The sequence below is a fragment of the Monodon monoceros genome, unplaced genomic scaffold, assembly GCF_005190385.1.
Source record: "Monodon monoceros isolate NGI ecotype Baffin Bay Population unplaced genomic scaffold, NGI_Narwhal_1 Super_Scaffold_1, whole genome shotgun sequence".
In the NCBI taxonomy this organism is placed as follows: domain Eukaryota; kingdom Metazoa; phylum Chordata; class Mammalia; order Artiodactyla; family Monodontidae; genus Monodon; species Monodon monoceros.
Window position 1 is genome coordinate 64522898 of NW_021703765.1, and position 20430 is coordinate 64543327.

General features: G+C 40.1%; 1 protein-coding gene across 6 annotated transcripts in view; it reads right to left on the reverse strand.

The window, feature by feature from the left end:
* Nucleotides 1-20430, reverse strand: part of MTMR3 (myotubularin related protein 3) — a 131940-nt gene that overhangs the window by 13090 nt on the left and 98420 nt on the right. For all 6 annotated transcript variants that reach the window (XR_003795277.1, XM_029233876.1, XM_029233852.1 and 3 more), the window contains exons 7-12: nt 18124-18290; nt 11334-11430; nt 8690-8803; nt 3901-4106; nt 3240-3371; nt 2143-2254 (exon numbers count right to left, since the gene is read on the reverse strand). Coding sequence is in view for 5 of the 6 variants with exons in the window: in XM_029233876.1 (XP_029089709.1) it covers nt 2143-2254; nt 3240-3371; nt 3901-4106; nt 8690-8803; nt 11334-11430; nt 18124-18290 (828 nt within the window). In the remaining variant the exon portion in view is untranslated. The remainder of the gene's footprint in view (nt 1-2142; nt 2255-3239; nt 3372-3900; nt 4107-8689; nt 8804-11333; nt 11431-18123; nt 18291-20430) is intronic.

Genomic DNA, 20430 nt, shown 5'->3' on the forward strand with positions numbered 1-20430 from the left:
CTCCCCAATCCCCCCAAAAAGCTCCAATTTCTCCAAAATGTGATCAGATTTGTAGTTAAGACCACAGTCTAGTCCTTCAAACTCTGAGTTTGAGGAGAGAATAAATACTTCTGTCAGGGGACTATGAGAAGGCTTTTGCCAAGACTAGCCTATAAAGGCTTATTAAACCTTGGGGAATTTGGAATAGTCCAAAGAGATGGTCTTTCCAGGCAAACAAACACCAGAATGTACTGCATAAGCAGTGGCTTCACATGGATTTGCTTGTTATACCAACCAGACTCTGACTCCTCAGTGGGCAGACACTGTGTCTCAGGCACAGCTATACCCTCCTTGTGCAGTGCCTAGCACACACTGAAGGTTCCTACTTTTTAAACCGTGGATAAAAATTCTATCTCAAGACCTTCTATGTCCTACTAAATACCTGAGAAACATTTTTTGCTGGTGGATTATTTATTCTCATTCCTCACACAGTCTTGAAAAAAAATAAAAGATGAGGCTTAGGAGAACAAATACTAATTTATCTCCTGGCCCCTGGAGAAACAGTAAATGAGAACCTGGTTCTCTTGAACCTGACTGAATCATTCTTACATACCACTTGGTGTCATCCGTCCATGCCTAACACAGAAGCTGCACTCCAAAATCTGCCAATGGAGGAGGTGTGCTGAGACTCCAGGCTCCCTTGTCCTATTTTCAAAAGCTGAGGTAGCAACCTAAGCATGCCGTAGCCCTCTACGGCCGCAAACAAGTGTCAGGAGGCTCGCTTATAAGCTGGTCCCGCCTCTGCCATAGCTTCTTTTTATCCACAAGGGAAGCTTCAGTACTGCATTATGATTTGCTGCCAAAGACAGACAAAGCATTTCCTTCTTCCTTTACAACCTCCCTCCTCCTCCCTGACATTCATTTGGACCAAGCAAGGGCTAATTACATCTTCTTGACTCAGAGTTTAAAAAACAGCTTTTTAAGAAAGAATTTTAACTTATGGAAGATATTAGAGATCAGGTAGTACTGACTCTATCCCTTTTATTTTATAGACAGGAAAAACTGATAACCACAGGAATTAAGCCACTGGCCTAAGTCACACAGTCAATTAGTGGCAGATCTCCTGAATCCTCAACCAGGCTCTTTCTATGCCCTCCCCTTCCTTTAGGGAAGAGTACTACTAGCTAGGTTCTGAATATGCATAGCAGATGCAAGTTGCTAATCCCCAAAGCAGGGCAGCGATCTCATTTCTTCGGTCAGGCTTTTCCCCAAGGACAACTGCTTCACCCTCTGGGCTGATTGCAACTGTGATGAATTTAATCATTTGCTACCAGGAGTTAGTACAACTGGTTCAGGCAGCCATTTGATTTAATAAATCAAACAATGCTGCAAAATTGATGCAATCATGAGATCTATTGAACAGAACCCAGGGAAACAGCTATGGGACCTAGCACAAACACCAGAACAGAGAAAATTCTGTCTTCTCTGGCACATTTCTGGCTTCCTGAAACAGTAAAACAGGGGATTTGAAATATTTATCTGTCCATATTTGTTTTACAGAGCATTCCTCCTAATTTATCTTGTATTCAAACAGTTCCCTTGGGGGGAGGAGTGTTATTTCACCTTCCTCACAGCAAATGCCAGCCATTCATTTTTAATAAGCAATAAAAATCATGGTAATGTTCTTAGTAAGTAAGATGGTAGTTTAGAAATTAGAAGCAAATGTAAAAGGAACTGACCTACTGGCAAGTTTAAAGAATTTTTAACCCTTTTCAGAACATAATGAATAAATTTTTACTCTTCACAGTAAAACATTCCAGTTCATAGAAAGTTAAGTGTCACTACAGTATGTCAGAAAACAAAGAATTAAGTTACTCTGAGTCAAAAACATGTGGAAGAAAAGGAAGAGGGCCCAGGAAAAATAAGACGGCAATGCTTCCATTCTGAGGGCTGAGATCTGTTCTTTGCTGCACATTTTAAACCTTTCAAAGTGCTAGATTTTTCTTCCAGCTCCTCCTTTGTGCTGCATGCTCCTAACACAGGAGTAAGAATAACCAGGGACTCTGAAAGTTAAACTGAAATTCACCAAAAAATAGAAAGACACTTTCAAACTCATTAAAAAAAAAAATCAGTGCAAACTTAAAGCCAAAGCCAAGGTCTTACTTTCCCGGATCTGGCATCTGTGTGCACAGCAATCGCAGAGACTGAAAACTCCTCCGAATTGAATGAATATTTGCCATCCCCATAAAAACAACTTCACAGTTCGGGTAATACTCTGGAGAGAATAACAACAAAGAGAACACAAATATGTTGAATTTAAAGTCCAAATGGCCAAATTTAAAAGGAGCAAACTGGCTATAAAACAAACCCACTGTAGCTGCTGACTAATGAAATGCCAATGTTTTGATGCCTATTAGCCCAGTCCTTTATTATGAGAGGAAAACAGTGCTTGATTTTTAGCTGTCTTTTCAAAAAGGAAGGTTAGATTTGTGAAGAAGATACTGATATAAAATAGAAGCTGTTATTTTTTTTAAAAAAAGATGTGTATACTTCCATCTTACCCCAGGTTTACTTCTTGGGTCTCTCCTCACTTTGCATCTCTGGAATCTCTTTGAAAAGAACCTAGCAGAACCATGCATTTCTGCATTCAAATTTCACCTTGGTACAACTGCTTTTAGATTCCAGCTTAGCTCACAGCTGAAAAAGGAGCTCAGTGCCTCTACCTGCTCCAACAGCACACAACTGGCACCTAACAGGTCCTTGGAGAAAGCCAGCGTTCAAACAGTAGGGGTGTTACAGGTCAAGACTGAGGCACTTTGCTAGAGTTTTGTATCTGCTGCTTCAATTTCTACCCCATGTTTTCTAAGTAAAAGTCATGTGAGGAGTTTTCTGTGAGGCTAGTAATGAGCATACCCACTGTCAAACACAAAAAAAAGCTTTTAGAAGGCTGAGAAACTGAGCTGCTAAAGAAGAAGCTTCCAAACATAACAGGCCTTATTATGGGAGAGGATTTACTTTCCTTATCACCTAAAAGTTGGCACAGGGAAGGAAGATTCTTTGGTTTCACTGCACCTCCTCCTCCATTTCTCCCTTAAAAAGAGCATACGGTATTAAGAATCCAAAAAGGAGCTCTGGCTGTCTCAAGACAGGTTGAGGAACATGGCTTTCCATTCACTTCAAATTGAGAACTAAGACCCAGCTGGGCATGGGGTGGACTCACAGGGACAGAGGGTCAGGGACGAAAGCACTGTGCGCCTCACCTGGGCATTCACAGCCTCCTCCTTTGGCTCGGTTCGCCACAGCTGCTGCATAGGAGCGTGCATCCAAGATCAAAAGCTTCTGTGGTTGGACAGCTAAACTCTCTGCTCCTGAAGCATTTGACAGAGAAGAATCTAGGGACATCAGGAGCAGGAAGGAAAAACTAAATGAACCTGTCTCTCCCAGAATTGCCACAAAGTAAGAACCACAGGCACTTATTACAGTATTCAAAAAACTCGATTAAGTGAAACCCACCTAACCAAAACTACATTAATACAATAGGACTTCTCTCTCTAGTTTGTTTTCTATTTTGCCTACAATCTCCTATACCGCATTTCTGTAGTCCTAGAATGACTACAACATAATCCTGGTGTTTTCCCCCATGGTCTGGAGACACTGTAGGTCCCCTATTACATATATATTCCATCTTGTCATGATGGCAAGAAAGACAACAAACACTCTAGTCCACTTAAACCAAGTCTGAAACAGAGGGTCTTCTGGTTTTTGCCAAGATCCATGACTCCTCAAACAATCCCATCAACTGATGCTTCACTCTCTCTCTCCTATGAAACAAATTCTGTGTCTTACAGGAAGAAGGCCATTTCAAGAAAAGGTTCTCAGATGCTATAAAAACTGCTGCCAGAGGCCCAGGGAGCACCTTACCAAACTCCACATCAGAAAGGTCTCCTGCATTGGGGAAGTCTCGGGGACTGTTCCTAGTTGACAGCTTGCTGCCACTGGATCGGGAGTCGGAGGCACAAGCTTTGGCTACTGACTGCACCAGGTGCTCATCATCAGCATTTCGCCAGCCCCACCAGCTGACCTCCGGCTGTCCACAGCGGGCAATGACAGCTCCATTGCTCTGGTGCCTGTGCGGGGAACAAGACAACAACTGTACCCATCCCAGTGGCCCCATTCAGATGCTCTGTGCTCATACAAAAAGTGAGATAGTAGATTTTAAATGCCTTAATGAACAGCTTGACTGCAAGTAAGTGATGGGTTAGCTTCAAGTCCTCTCAGGGCAGAAGTCTTATACAGGAACAAGAATAACAAAACCCTGGGACTTCCTTGGCGGTCCAGTGGTTGAGACTCCACACTTCCACTACAGGGGACACGGATTTGATCCCTGGTCAGGGAACTAAGATCCCACATACCGTGCAGTGCAGACAAAAAATAAATAAGTAATAATTAGGGACTTCCCTGGTGGTCCAGCGGTTAAGACTCCGTGCTCCCAATGCAGGGGGCCCGGGACTGATCCCTGGTCAGGGAACTAGATCCCACATGCCACAACTAAAAGAGCCTGCATGCCACAAACAAGACCTGGCACAGCCAAATAAATAAATATTTAAAATAATAATAATTAAAAATAACAAAACCTATCTGCATCTTTCTTGATTACCAAACCATTTTAGAGACCTCTGTAGAATCACCAACAAAATGATAAAAGTGTATTGTCAGAGAAAAATTAATATTCATAAAGAAAATACTTGAATATTTAAATTTATTTTTTGAAAATCAGTTAAAAAACTACAAATACCACACTTAATAATGAAGGATTAATCTCTCCTTTTTAATACTACACCTGAATATCCTAGCATAATAGATGCTGACAAACATTTGTTTCGTCACTGACTTCTGAGGGCCCACTGTAGCAACTGTACACTTAGGGCTGGCTTGAGGATTCTTTTCAAAACAAGATCCCACACGTGGGACGGATATACTTACCTGGCCCATAGTGGACTGCTTTACAAAACCTCCTGACATTTCATGAATCACAACTGCTCTTACTATAGGCAGATAGCTCAATGAGCCAGCCACCCTTCTGTAAACTATTAGAAGGAAATGAATAGAATAAATATCAATAAGCCATACTCTGATAAGATCCTTTATCAAGAAATAAGACCAGGGCTTCACTGGTGGCGCAGTGGTTTTGAGAGTCCGCCTGCCAATGCAGGGGACATGGGTTCGTGCCCCGGTCTGGGAAGATCCCACATGCCACGGAGCAGCTAGACCCGTGAGCCATGGCCGCTGAGCCTGCACGTCCGGAGCCTGTGCTCCGCAACGGGAGAGGCCACAACAGTGAGAGGCCTGCGTACCGCAAACAGGAAAAAAAAAAAAAGAAAGAAGACCAGAAATCATACTCATAGTCTACCTTAAGATGCTCTAAAAACCCAAGCTTTTCTTCATTAGGAATTTTAGTTAGGCAATTTTAGCAACTAAAAAGTTATAAAGGTAATATTATTTGGCAATGAAAAGGAATCAAGTTCTAATACATGTTACAACACGGATGAACCTTGAGTATGTTATTGCTCTTAAGTGAAAGAAGTCAGTTATGAAAGACCACATACTATGATTCCATTTAAGTGTCCAGAATCGGTAAATCTATACAGACAGAATGTAGATTTACTGACCCAGAACTAAGGAGCTTGGGGAGGGAATGGGGAGTGACTACTAATGGGTCTGGGGTTTCTTTTTGGGGTGGTGAGAATGTACTAAAATAATTGTAGTGATAGTTGCAAATATACTAAAAAAAAAATCACTGAGCTATACACATTAAAAGAATGAATTGTATGTGACATCTCAATAAAGCTGTTTTTAGAAGTTATAGAGGTAATCATTCACTTTAAAAATAAATGAGTAGAAAAGCTAGTAAGCAAAAATTTTTAATGTCTCCCAATTCTATATCCTAGAGAGAAATGTCAATGTCTTTTACTCCCATTAAAGTTGTTTCTAAACACATATTCATACACACATATAACACATGTAGGGCATAGATGGATTTTTTAAAAACAGACTATTGAATCTATTTATCTTGTTCAAGGAATGTGAGAAGGATTTTTGTTTTCAATCCTAAAACTCATAAGCAATAAATTAAATTTGGCAATAATCAAATTCCACTGGAACCATCAGTTTGCTTGTAGTTTTTAAATCCTCCCTCATTAGGAGACAAATAATGGAAAGTACTTGTGTATTGCCAACACATTCAATTGGGTCACCTGCTGAATGGAGCCAAACTATAAATAAAACCTCACTGATTCTTAAAATGCCTCCTAGCATATTATAATAGGTGCTGAGTAACCAATGAGCTGATTGACAGCAAACCCTTTATAGGATAGGCTGGCAGGGCCTTTCCTGCACATCCTTTTCTTCTGAAATCTTTCCCATCAATGCTCGAGAGGAACAGTAGATGGCACTCGTCAGCCTGGGTCTTGGGTTTTAAGGGCCACATTATTTTTTTTTTTGGCCGCATCACGCGGCATGCAGGATCCTACTTCCCCCACCAGGGATGGAACCTGTGTCCCCTGCAGTGGAAGCAGGAGTCCTACCTAACCACTGGACCGCCAGGGAATTCCCTAAGGGCCATAGTATTATAATAGCTAGATTGCAACTGAACTGCTGCAATAAGCAGTGAAGTTTTCTGCAGTCTTCTAAATGCTTTAGATTGCATGAAAGAGAACAAAAACACTACAGCTAAAAATCACTAAAGAGCATTTCCATCATTTTACAAATAGAACAAGGAAAAATAAAAATTAAGATGTCCAATGTATGAGTCCCCTACTAAATACTAAATGCTTCAGTTTTATATAGAAAGATACAAATGTTTAAACTATCCTTAAGTTAGCATTAATCAACTCCCTAAATAACTAGAAGTTTCTAACAATCACTCAATGCACAAAGGGGGAGAGCTGTGAATTACACTACAGATGGGCGCCCTTCGCACCATCTTTCTGTGTTAAAGCAATCTCTGTCTTCAATAATAAATCCAATTAAGCACTCTCTCATCACCATAGGAGAAAGCACTAAATCAGGTGCTGGTTCAGCATGGTGCTGTCAAGTAACTGCTGCTAGCAACCTAAGGAGTCATTACTGCAATTTACAGACAACTACATTCAGTAAACACACGATGGATTCAGAAGCATCCTGCCACCTGAGCTAGGGAAGCTTATGCCCTCTGGAATAAACTTTGGAAGGGGAAAGAAGCTTCCCATGTTTACTCTAAGTTTTTTTCTTCAGCCTACGCTTTTAGGCCTCTCTACCAACAGGGAGAATTCACCAAAAGACCCTTACTTTGAGAATGAGAATCCTTTCCCCTTATGCTCAAAGTCAGCAAACCTCACAAATGCCAGGGCTGCTGATCTAAACAGCTGCTGTCCACAGAGCAGCAGCTGGCTGCTTTCCCTATTTGAGCTGGGCCGATCACTGATAAGACTCATTAATCCTTTCAGCTTTCACTGCTCTAATTCCTGTGTCATCCTTACCATTTGAGTGATAAGTAAATTTGGTGACCTACTTTTCTAGGAGTGTCTGAAAACAACGGTGATGAAAACTGAGGCTGAAAACTTAATGGGTTCCACTGGGACAGAAGCAAATACGTACTTTTCCATCTCTCCCTCTTCAGGGTGGGCATCAGAATCTGCCTTCCATGGGCTAAACAAGCTGGTTACCTCAGTGGGAATTCCACAAGGAAATAAACCCCTTCTTACAACCTCAGTATTTCAATGGACTGCCTCCTGGCATGAGTTTCTAACTAAACCTCACTGGTTTGGCCCGAATTCAAGGAGAGTCCATAATGTCTGCAAACTGGAAAAATGAAATGGAGAACGTGATATTACAAGGACATCTGAAACTGTTCCAAAATAAGAGGGAATGACCTCTTAAAAATTTAACATGATTCTGTGAGAACTGAGCTAGCTATTCACTGAATTACAAAAGCAGCCCTCAGGAATACAACCTACTCCAGACATTGCTTAGGAAGCCCAGTGCTTCATTCAGATGTTGCAGCATACCTGTGAAGTAAGAACATCATTCCCATTTTACTAATTGGGAAAGGGCTGAGGTCAGTTAGGGGACTTACTCAAGGTGCCACAGCAAGGTGTGTCAGAGAGAAGACCTGAATTCTAAAACCTGTGCTCGTCACCACAACACCACCCCCTCCTAGGACCTGCCTCCCTTGACTCTCCTGCCTTTGATCTCTGATAGCATCTATCCAGCCAAGCCCTAGCCTTCTTCTCTAAATGCTCCCTCTCAAAGCAGACCTCTTCCATCTGTCAAAGTTTCAACCACAAAGACAATCACAAATGACTCAAATCTACACTCCCAATTTGTACTTTCTAGGATTCATCTCTCTCAATCCAAAGGCCAACATCTGAAGCTAAATGCAATGAGCACATTATCTTCCCACAGAATGTCAAAAGGATCTTAAAATAGCAAGTCCAGCCACTTTTCTATTAAAATTTTTTCAGTGTCAACTGAATCATCAGGTAGTGTTCCAGATGAATTACTGGTATATGAATGGATGAGCAGCTTCAGCAATAAGGAAGTACAGAATAACCTGGAAAGTTCCCTGAACCACCCCCCACCCCCACCCCCAGGTTAGCAGCAACAGAAGCAGCAGACCACATGCAGTGGGCAGTAGCACCAGACCAGGCTGGGTCTGGCCAGGCTTACTTACCTGTAGACGACGGCGGGGATGCGCTTCCAGGACCTGAAGCTTGCGACACTTTCTAGTTCTTTGTCAGTGATCCAAGCAGGCACTATGAGCTCCTGTGGATAGCTAGCACACAGCCTAACAGGGAAGGTGAGGAAGAGGGAGAAGGGAAGAAGACAGAGAGGGAGGGGAGAAGAGGGAGAGACATGAGTGAGCCAGCAGAAGGATGTCGATCAAGCTACCCCAGAGCCTGTTAAAAGGCAATGAGGAGCATTACCTGAGTCTTGGCCTGCTCAGCAGAATGGGTTGCCTTAAGTGTTTACTTATGTATATATGTACTATCTTGGATTGTTCCACTTGATGCTGCCTTTTGGAAATCTGGCGATCTTAACTATCAAGGTAAAAAGGGGAGTTGAGAGGCAGTTACTCCATTGTAACTGTTGTAACCAATATGTGGGTCATTTCTAACTACACAAATGCCCAGTCCAACTGCAGAGGTGGAAGTCTGTGTTACCTCTACCAGACCCTCAGTCTTTCAGGGAAACATGAAAAGAAGGGCCAGAGCCCACAATTTCAAGTTTCCAGAGACCTCATAGGATTACTAACATATTCTTTGATGTGAACCAAACAGGGTGTCCTAATTATAGGTAACAGGTGCAGCCATGGGTATATAGATAGAGCACTATGGGTCAGCCCCATCTGCATACATAATCGTAGCTCCATTAAGCCAAGTTAGTAATGTGAATATGCTATTAATCATAATTTCTATAAAACGTACTTCAGAATAAACTACACTCAAGGGGAAGAAAAGCTGTTTTTCTCTTTTTTTAATTTAACTTTTATTTTATATTATAGTTGATTTACCATGTTGCATAAGAAAAGCTGTTTTCATTAGGGAAAATACTAGTAGGCACATACTAGTCCAGCTGGTGCCCTAGAAAGCATTATTTCTGATAGGTTTTTTACTTACAAGACATGTCTCTCTCTGGGAAACCCAATATTCCTTCTCAATAGCGAAGGCAATAAGACATTTAATCCAAATCCAAAAATATACAAACTGCTCCTCGTCCTCCACTACCATCATGGCCTACCTACTCTATGCATTAGGGGAAGAGGCAGGAAAATACAAACTGCTTAGGAATTGAGGGATCTGATCATTCTGCACTAAATCTCTCTCTCTTATTCTCAATTTCCAGATTAAGTATCAGGAATTCAAAAGCCTAACCAGGAGAATGGAGACTGACCAAAAGTAGCTCCACAAACTTCCTAATACCTATCTACAAACTGCTAAAAATAACCTAGGACACAGATTATAAATTAACACTCTAACCATAAGTCTTGTTCCTTTTATCTTCTTTCAAGCTTAAGAGTAAATTTGGCTCTTATTCTTCCTTTGTAGTACGAAGAACTTTTCAATGTCCTGAAGGCTGGTTCTGAAGTGGAAATAGTGGGCTCAAAGAAGTTAATTTTTTAAATCCATATTAAAAAGAGGTTTCTGAAAACCACTAGCTTTTGAACTCAAAAATTTTTTCTCAACAAGCTTAGCTTAATTCAGGTTTTGTTTTACTTCACCCAATATTCTGGATCACTATATTCCTTGTTCTCTAAGGATTACATTACCTAGTAGTCAGCTCTTCAGCAAGTATGAGCTTCTCACTTGTAGATAAGCAGTTTCCAGTATAGGAAAGGTGGGTTACATGTGAGCAAAGCCTGTGGCAGCCTCAGGCTCCCTGAGGACCCCCCTCCTCACTCCACCTCAATTCTCTAATTTGACCTGTCACTGAGAACAGGCAAAGTATGATACGTCTGTAGCTCCTGATTCTTCACACCACCTCCTTGGCCAAGGTCCATGTTAAGAGCTGTGCATAGTAATTAGCCGTTGTTTTTCCAACAAAAAAGGAAATGCTCCGGTGGCTACCCACAAACAGTCCAGGAAAATACCTATCATAATTTGAGGCAGCTGGAAGGACAACAGAGTGATTAAGGCCTCCAATTGCTGCAGGGAAACTTAAGAGGAGAAGGATATGTTAATTTTAAAATTCTGGACAATTTTCTTTTGTTTTATAGAAATTTGGATCACCAAAATCATAGTAGTTAACTGCCCTCCCCTACCAAAGTTCTTATACCTTTTAGGGAAATAGGTAATGGGAAATATGTAATAATGGTTACATTAATATTTAATGGTTAAGCGATCATAGCTGTGACATTAGTTTTAGATCAACAAATTAGAGAATAATACGGTAGCCTATTTCATAGGATCTGGAGTAAAATTACAGTAAAAACCAACTCGTAAGCGTTTTATCACTGCTTCTGAGATCACTAATCTTATCTCTAATGTGATGTCAAGCAGTGATGAGAACAATAGAAACTCCCTGTTTACAGGTAAGCACAATATTATCTAGACATGCATGTGCCAGGAAGAATAGGAGGGGATAGAAAGGAAGGTTCCAGGATCCTACTATAAGTAAGGATCTCTTTCCACTCCAGTGATAGCAATGGGAACAGAAGGCTCAAGAAGTATGCTGAAGATGAGGCATTTAGATTTAATAAATAAAACTCCATTTCAAAGAAAAAGTCTAAATTCAAATGTCCTGCCACATGAGAATTGGGGTTTCTTGCAAAGGCAGTGGCCATGAAACACAGTCCACAGGGATCAAATACAACTCACTTGTACTTTTCATTGATGTTGGAAATCCTCCAGGCGTTGTTCATATCAAAACCCATCCGCTCCACTTCGTTTTTAAACCTTGATGTTACGTGCTCCCCTAAGAACCACAGGCAGATAGAAGAAAGGACGAAATGAATATGATTTTCCACAACAGGTGGAATGAAAGCATTGCTACCCTGCTCAGTTATTTTTAAAAAGGTATTGTATAAATAACATATTTAGTTAAAAAAATCTCCTGCCAGGTAAGACTATAAGAAGAAATGAGGAAATTAATTTTGATTTTAATTAAGAATTAGTATTATCTCTTCAATTAAAAATAAACTAAAAAACAAAAAAAGAATATTATCTAATCACTACTATCAAATTTGAGAGTAGTATCACTGGGCTCATTTTACAGAGGACAAAACTGAGACTGAGGTGATTATTATGGCAGGTCTGTCTAATCTAAAAACCCATGTTCTTATCCCTATACTGGCTACTTTCCCATTTCCACACTGAGACTGATGTATACATAAGAAATAAAATCAACAAGTTCATCAAGAATAGTAGTATAGACCTATAACTCCTCATGAGAAACACTTTGGGCCAGATTTCAGAACCTGAATTTTCTGGATTTTAAGGTGTGCATGTATAATAATACTGGGTTAATGATATCAACAGCATTAACCAAACACTAACATCATTACAGTGAAATGCATGGATAATTCACACTAAATGGGATAAATAAAGCAACAAATAGTTCAGATCAAGTCAAACTACCAAATAAAATAAAAATCTTTTGATTTTCAGAACCTTACAGATTACAGAATTGCAGTTAAAAGATCATGGACTTTTAACTGCCAGTACCCAGGAATCTCAAGAAACACCACACTAGTAACTACAGTGCTGAGCATTTGTAAGAACATCCACCCAAACAAATATAACCTGCCTACATTTGCCCTAATGAATTTGGCTGCTTCTTCAAGACAGCGAGCAACAAAGGCAGAAATGAACCGAACATAAAAGTCATTAAATCTGAAATAACTTCCTTCCTTGAAAACAGTCCTAGAGCAGTAATTTTATAAAAAACAAATAAACAACAACAACAAAACAAACCATTAAGCAGTACCTCTAACATATAGTATTACAGGTTGTAAAATAAATACTGGTGGGGGCTGGGAGAAACTACAGTAACAAAAGCATAAAACAGCCAGCACTGGTGATCAAAGCTTTGCTCTCCCTGGGAGAAGAGCTTCAGAATATGAAATAGCAATTACTTGAATGAAGGACAAGTCTATAAAACTACTTCCCATTTAAACTGCTTTTCTTGAGCTTAAACTAAGTTATTATATGTTTCCTGAAGGAGAGCTATAAAAAGGTGAGGTTCAGAGATGCAGGAAGAAATAATCAACTGAATCTATCCCATTTTGGAAAAGTTTTAAAAGAAATATAATCTTCCAAATAGGAAAAAGCTATCTGAATTGGAGTGTTGTCTACAAATTGCAAGGAGTGGTGACCATCAATAATTCTACACAGGGAATCTTTCACTTTTAATCGCAATATAAAAGCTGTAAGCACTATGGCAACTTCCAAGTTCATTAATTAATGACAAGATTTTCCCCAACCTAGGATACAGCTCTAAGTCTTTGCAAAAGGTAAAGGTATTTTAATTAATGGTCATTTACATTAGTACCTCTATCTTAAACACATACTCTAAATAGAATCTTCTATAACTTTAAAATAATCACTGGCAAAATAACAACAAGAACCTCCTCCTCCTTCCCCCCACTCCTCTCCCACCTCCTTCTCTTCCACCTCCTTCCCCTCCTCCTCAGGCAGTTTTCTACATAGAACAATTGCCCAAGAAAGGGCTTAGAATTACCATCCCCCGCATGAAATTCTGAGCTACACACAAAGAAATATACACTGAGTACTGAGCACAGAAAATCTGTTGTTTCAAGTTCCTTGAGAAGAGTTTTAATTATCTTTGTATCCTCTAAAGCAGTGACTTCATCAACTTCAACTTTGAAACTGACCATCACAACCCACAATAAGAATGTTTTGCATCACAACTCAATACGACATATTTATTTTTTTAAAGTTTCACAAAATACCCACCCTTACTATGTGTGTGATACATTGATATTTTCTATCCTGAATTTTCATTTCATATTTCATTTCTTAAAACTTTGATTTCATGACCTACTGGTGGATCACAACCTAGTTTGAAAACCACTGCTTGAAAAAAAAATTTAGCAGCAGACCTTACATACATGAGTAATTCAACTGGCTTTTGCTAAATTGTGTTAGAAGTTCACTTGTGTTTATTCTGCCAGAAAAGTGCATGCCAAGCACATATATTGCTGGATTTCCCTTAAGAACTCCCCTCTCAGAATTCTCGTGTCTCCACTGATTCAACATTAGATATGCTGTAACACCCCAATTTATTTGTTTAGCTTTGTATTTCCATTTCAACCCTTCCTGTGTGCTTCCCCCATCCCCAAATGAGGATCTGTCCCTTTTTAACATTTTGTATTTCTTATACTACAAACAGTCTAGCAATTCTTATTTTAATGGGAATGAAAAAATTTTAAAGCAGTAAATCCCTCTATCATAACCACAGTGTCAACCAGCAGTCTAAAAACAACTTCCCCGCAAAAGCCTAGCTTCCCAGTGATTCTGAGTATTCAAGCCTACAATTATACACAACTTAAAGGCCTGGGATAGAAGGGCCAGGCCCTTACTGTGACGAAGAACAGTATCAGAGTCAGAGAAGGTGAGAACTAGCCCTCCCAGATTTTCAAATACGGAGGGAAGAATCCTTCTTTTCTATGAACAAAGGTCCCAGTACAGTCGTCTAGACGTATACACTTACTGGACTGCATTTAAACTCAGAAAACGGACTCTGCTGACAAGGGCTTTTACTTTATACGAAACAGGCAGCTGCACAACAGTACATGACCCAGAGTCATGCTATTCATAGTTAATCAAAATGTGCTTAATGGGTATATCATAGAAGAGAGGTCAGAGATGTGGGTCTGATGCTACTAAAATAGCAACTGAATTGCCCAGTCATCTGTCAGAACTCCAGATTAATGCTGAAGTACAGAACAGTCACCAAGAAGGCAGCTAAAATGAGGATGTTGAGCATATGGGAGAGAAGCTTTAAGCTTTAGTCCATTCTTTTTTTTTTTTTTTTTTTTTTTAATTTTCTCCTGTTAATTTTTTTTAATTTTTGGCTGCATTGGGTCTTTGGTGCTGTGTGCAGGCTTTCTCTAGTTGTGGTGAGCGGGAGCTACTCTTTGTTGAGGTGCGCGGTCTTCTCATTGCAGTGGCTTCTCTATTTGCGGAGCACGGGCTCTAGGCACACGGGCTTCAGCAGTTGTGGCGCGCGGGCTCTAGAGCGCAGGCTCAGTAGTTGTGATGCACAGGCTGAGTTGCTCTGCGGCATGTGGGATCTTCCTGGACCAGGGCTTGAACCTGTGTCCCCTGCATTGGCAGGCAGATTCTTAACCACTGTACCACCAGGGAAGTCCAGGCCATTCTTATTTAGAGTTTGAAAGGGGCTAAGAGCAGAGTCAAGAGTTTTACAATGAACTCCAACAGCAATGTGGTGACTTCCTCCAAAGCAGATTAAGACTTAGAGCTGTGGCCACAGTATGGCTGGCTTAACTATGACAGGTTCAACAGTCAGAAACTACGATTTATATGAATACAGGGTAATGATGTAATTTTCCCATTTCCCCCCTCTCTGACACATTCTACTCTTAACAGGCTAGGCAGAGAAGAATCCATAAAAGGTTTTATTAACTTCTGAAAGACTAAACTAACTTCCACCCTTCAGAGTCTATGCTTGTGGTCTCATGTGTTGGGACAGATTACAGAATGGCATGACTCTGAAATATCTCAAGTGCTGTCTCACATAAAGATGACTTATAAGAATGTGGTTGTCTGGTCTGCTTGTAATTGGTAAGTAATGCTGTAGCCACCACCAATACTCAATGACATTGGGTGGAGACGAAAGAACTAGGTTGACTGGCTTTAAAAATGCCACCACAGGGGCTTCCCTGGTGGCGCAGTGGTTGAGAGTCCGCCTGCCGATGCAGGGCACACAGGTTCGTGCCCCGGTCCGGGAAGATCCCACATGCCACGGAGCGGCTGGGCCTGTGAACCATGGCCACTAAGCCTGGGCGTCCGGAGCCTGTGCTCCGCAACAGGAGAGGCCACAACAGTGAGAGGCCCGCATACCACAAAAAAAAAAAAAAAAAAAAAAAAAATGCCACCACAGTATTTTTTAAAAGCAGGTTTTCCTCTGTACTCCACAGTGAAAATATATAAAAGGAAAAAGCCATACATATATACACACACTCAAACCAAGTCACTGAAGTACAGTAAGATTGCATGTGAGTTGTAGCAGGTTGACTTCAGTGTGGAATGTATATATTGAAAAGAAAATACAACCTTTACGCATAGAGTAAGTTCCAATCAGTTACAATGGCACCGTCTTGTATATTCATAATTTCCAAAATGTATTCACAAGCATGGCACATAGGAGGCACTCAAACATTTACTGAATTGAACTCTCCAGCATTAACAGATTTGATCTTCAGAATATCCAGATCAGCTTGGGCAGGAAGAAAAAAAAATGTCTCACTTTGAAGAACAAAAGAAACTAAAGTACAGAGAGGATAAATGGCTTGCCCAGTATTATTTTTAAAATTAAATGGTAGAGTACAGGTTTGAATTCAGGTTTTCTAGTTCATAAATCAGTATTCTAACCCCCAAATGCCTCCATCCATCACAAACCCATGAAAAGACAGGAAATTGGATGTCCTGGTGGCCAACGAATACCAAATATCTTCAAGAAGGGAAAGACCTGGGGACCAAAGTCATCTCAGCTCAGGACAAAGTCATCTATAATTAATAGACAGGAGTGAAGTTTTGATCTGACGCATCTTAGGAATATTCTACGAGTTGACTCAAATCCTAAAGAAACTAAATTATCAAGGGAATAAGGAATCATCTAAAGATGAGGAATTTTCAGTCTGTGGTTGTGAGAGAAACAGGTTAGGAGAAATTCAAGCCTTGTTAACTGAACACTGGCAACCCAAAACTAGGGAATGCCTTTTGGAGTTAAGAGCCTTAAACAAATCAAAGTTCTTATATAACATAATACAGCAAGATACACTCAATAACTTCATTATCCTACGAGATGGTAGAGGTTAAAAATCTAATAAATAAGATATAATGGCTAAAAACTTAGCAAATACACATGTAAGATTTGTGCATTTCATTGCATGTAAATGTTACTTTTTTAAAAACTAAAAAAACTTGAAAAGAGCCATAAACAAAAAAAATTAAAATACAATGGCATCTCATATAAAGAAGGAAAAAGAAAGATGCAATGGATAAGAGAGTGAAGTGAGAGACAGCTAAGGCACATTCTCGTCACCTTCCAAGGTTGGTGTGGGTGACTCTTGTGAACGACTTTGGGTTCCACTGGCTGACCAGCCTTGTGGGAAGCTTGGATTCCTGGAGCTTTCCCTGAGGCTCCACAAGGGCAGGTGCCTCTGTTTTTCATCTCTGTATCCACAGCACCCCATACAGTCAGCTCCCAATAGCTGAGAACTGGGTTCAAGTCCTGGCTCTGTCACTGCCTAGCAGTGGGACTTGGCAACAGGCTTTACTCTGAGACTCCGTTTCTTTGGCTCCCAAAACAGAAACACCAGCCTATCCTGCCTGTTTGACAAGGTCATGAGGGTCAAACAAAAGTACATATTAAAGCATCTTTAAAAATATGTCTGTGTTTGCTATAATTTAATTAAATATATGAACCAAAAGCTTTAACCAGTGAATGAGCCAGGAAACAAAGGGATCCAAGCATTGCTAGATTAGCCTCCAATGTTTAAAACAACCCAGGGCAGAATTGTTAATATTGAAGGTTCAGGACTGAAAATTGAGGTTTAAAGGAAAAAGTCTCTAGAGTAAACGTTATTGGAAGGAAGCTCACAACGTTTCACTGCTTAGGAATTCAAGACGTTGCTTCCAAGCTAGACACATTAAAGATTCGGTGCTGGACCAGCAAAGTTCTATTTACGGCAACGTACAATTTATAGAAAACTACACACAGAGAAACAGCATGAACTTGGTCAACGCCATTTTTGAGGGAGAAAGACAGTGAGTGTGACAAAGATTTCATGAGGAGTCAGGAAGCCTGGGTTCCAGTATAGGCCCAACTTCTTTATTTGCCCTGAGAAAAGTCACCTGGCCTCTCTGGACCTCTGTTTCATCATCTGTGAGATGAAAGGGGTGACAAAAGGTAATCTATGACTTGAAATTCAAAGACAGCAAAAAGCCATTTTGTAATCCATTATTCTGTGGCCTAAGTTCACACTTCTGTACCTTTGTTCATGCTACTTGCTCTGTCTAAAGTTCTTTTCCCCAGTCTGTTATCAATGAACTCTTATTCAACCTTCAAAGCCTACTCAAAAGCCACTTCAAACGTGAAGTCTTCGCAAACATGTATATAACGCTCGTGGCTCCCTTCCACTGGGCTTCCCTAACACCCATACCCTAGGTGTTTTTAGTCAGGCCCAGTAAATTGTGATGCCAAGTCTAGTGTTCTTTCCTTCCCCCTGAAAGGTAGGAAACATCTTCCGTTGAGCTTAGAAGAATGATGGGCAAATGCTACGTGCTCCATAAAAAGTACACTGATTAAATACACGAATGCTAAGGAGTCCCATTTCATGTTATGGATATCTCAAGCAGTATTTCAATGAAATCACCATCTGAACGTTTTAGAAAGGCCTACCTGGCCTGCACAGGTCTCCATGTTGCTCTTTTTCACTGGCGTAGACCTCCATGCACCAAGCATGGTATGCAAATGAGAAGAGATCTTCTATTTTAGCAGGTGGTCGGACTGCATTGTTCAGTCTTTTCAGCCACTCTTGACACTGCTCAAAGGTTGAGAACTGACACCTTTGTAAAGCCAAGCAAGTACAAATGTAATCAGAAGACAGCTGACAATGAAACCTAAGGGTAGCCACCATTTCAAGAGTGCCTACTCACAGTGAAATGATAACTACAGTCAAAAAAGCACCAGAGGGCTTCCCTGGTGGCGCAGTGGTTGAGATTCTGCCTGCCGATGCAGGGGACACGGGTTCGTGCCCCGGTCTGGGAGGATCCCACATGCCGCGGAGCAGCTAGGCCCGTGAGCCATGGCCGCTGAGCCTGTGCGTCCGGAGCCTGTGCTCCGCAACGGGAGAGGCCACAACAGTGAGAGGCCTGCGTACCGCAAAAAAACAAACAAAAAAAAACACTAAGGTGGTCTAATGTTTATGATTTATAATAACAAAACATGTCCAACAAATTTTAGCCAATGGTGCAAAATGTCAAGAAGAAGAAAGCTGGACATGTGGAAAACCTATTTTTTTTAGACTAATAAAATCTCTTCTGAGATTGACAATTATTAAAGTAAAATGACAGTCATTCTCTTCCAGGAATGGGGTTTTATTCCACTTCTTCCACCAAAGCTTTATGGTTGTCCTTCTCAAACAATATGTTTAAAGAAGTTCTTTTTGTTTTGTTATGACATTATTATAGCAAGCTCAAAAATGGTTCACAGTACTTTTAGCCAATTAGGGAATAATTTCAAAATTTATCTATTTAGCAATTAGAATAAATCAGCAACTTTAGATCGAAAATAAGATACATTACACTGAAATTTTCAGATGTTACCATGTAGAGAAAAAAACAATTCTATTATCAAGTGCAATTTGCATTATATATAACTAGGAGGTTAAAATAATTAGTGTAAAAAATACTTTATCTTTTTAAATGCAGTATCTAAAATTGAGTAATTAATAAGCAACCTTTTAAAACTGTGAGTTATAACCAGTATCTATCAAAAGCAAGCCAAATCTCAATGGCTAAAAAGCAACTTAAATATTTACCTTAAAACCAAGGAGGAATCAACTATACTCCAACAAAAATTTAAAAAAAAAAAACAACAAGGAGGTCACTTAAACCTCTCTCTTGTCCCAATCAGTGTGGCTCATCAATATGTCCACACACAATGTTTACTGGCACTCCAGAACAGGTCAAAGAAATACAGCAAAAACTTGGGGAATTAAAAACTGGTAGAGCTACTAAATTTAAAATGCATTTTAGGCATCACTTTTCAACCATTATAGTAAAGACTAGATCAGATAAAGCCAACACTGGAGAAATGTGATGAGAAGCAGGACATTTCTAGTGTCTTAAAGTGCCTCCCAGACTGTTGATTAGTTGCAAGGGAGAAAATATAGAAATTACACAGAAAGCGGGTGACTCCTTGACAAGAGTGATCACAACTAACCTCACCAGCAAGGGACAGATGGACACCATTTGCCTCCAGCTGTAATACAATCTCCTGAAAAGGACACAACCTCATACATATAGTATTCCAGCTGAGAACGCACAACCTCAATTTAATCACAAGGTAACACCAGATACAAAATAAGAAACTTTCTATTACAATAAAAGATTTTTTCTTCAAAACGTTAATGTCATAAAAGATAAAGAAAGGTGGTAGAAAACATTTCAGATTAAAGAAAGCTACAGAATCACGGCAACTAAATGTAATAAGTGACCTTGTCTGGATCCTGTTCTGAACGAGGTAGGGGGAATGCTATAAAGGGCATTATTAGGTCAACTGACAAAACTGGAACATGGAGAGTAGATTGGATAAAAAGTATTATGAGTGCAAAACTGTGAAGTGACAATGATACTGTGGGTTATGTAAGAAAATACCCCTATTCTTAAGAAAGCACACTTAAGTATTTCAGGGCAAAGAGCCATGATTATGTAACTTACTTTCAAATCGTTCAGAACAAGAATTTCACACACTAGCGCGTGCGCGCGCGTGCACACACACACACACACACACACACACACGCCCCCTGCAAACGATAAAGCATAGGGTAAAATGTTAACAATACTAGTGCCCTTTACTATTTTTATGTTTGCACCTGTTTTGTAAATTTAAAATCATCTCCAAATAAAAAACACCTTTCCAATAGCAAAGTAGGCTAAAGATAACATATTTCAGGGACTAACTACTCCGAAAATACTCCTAACT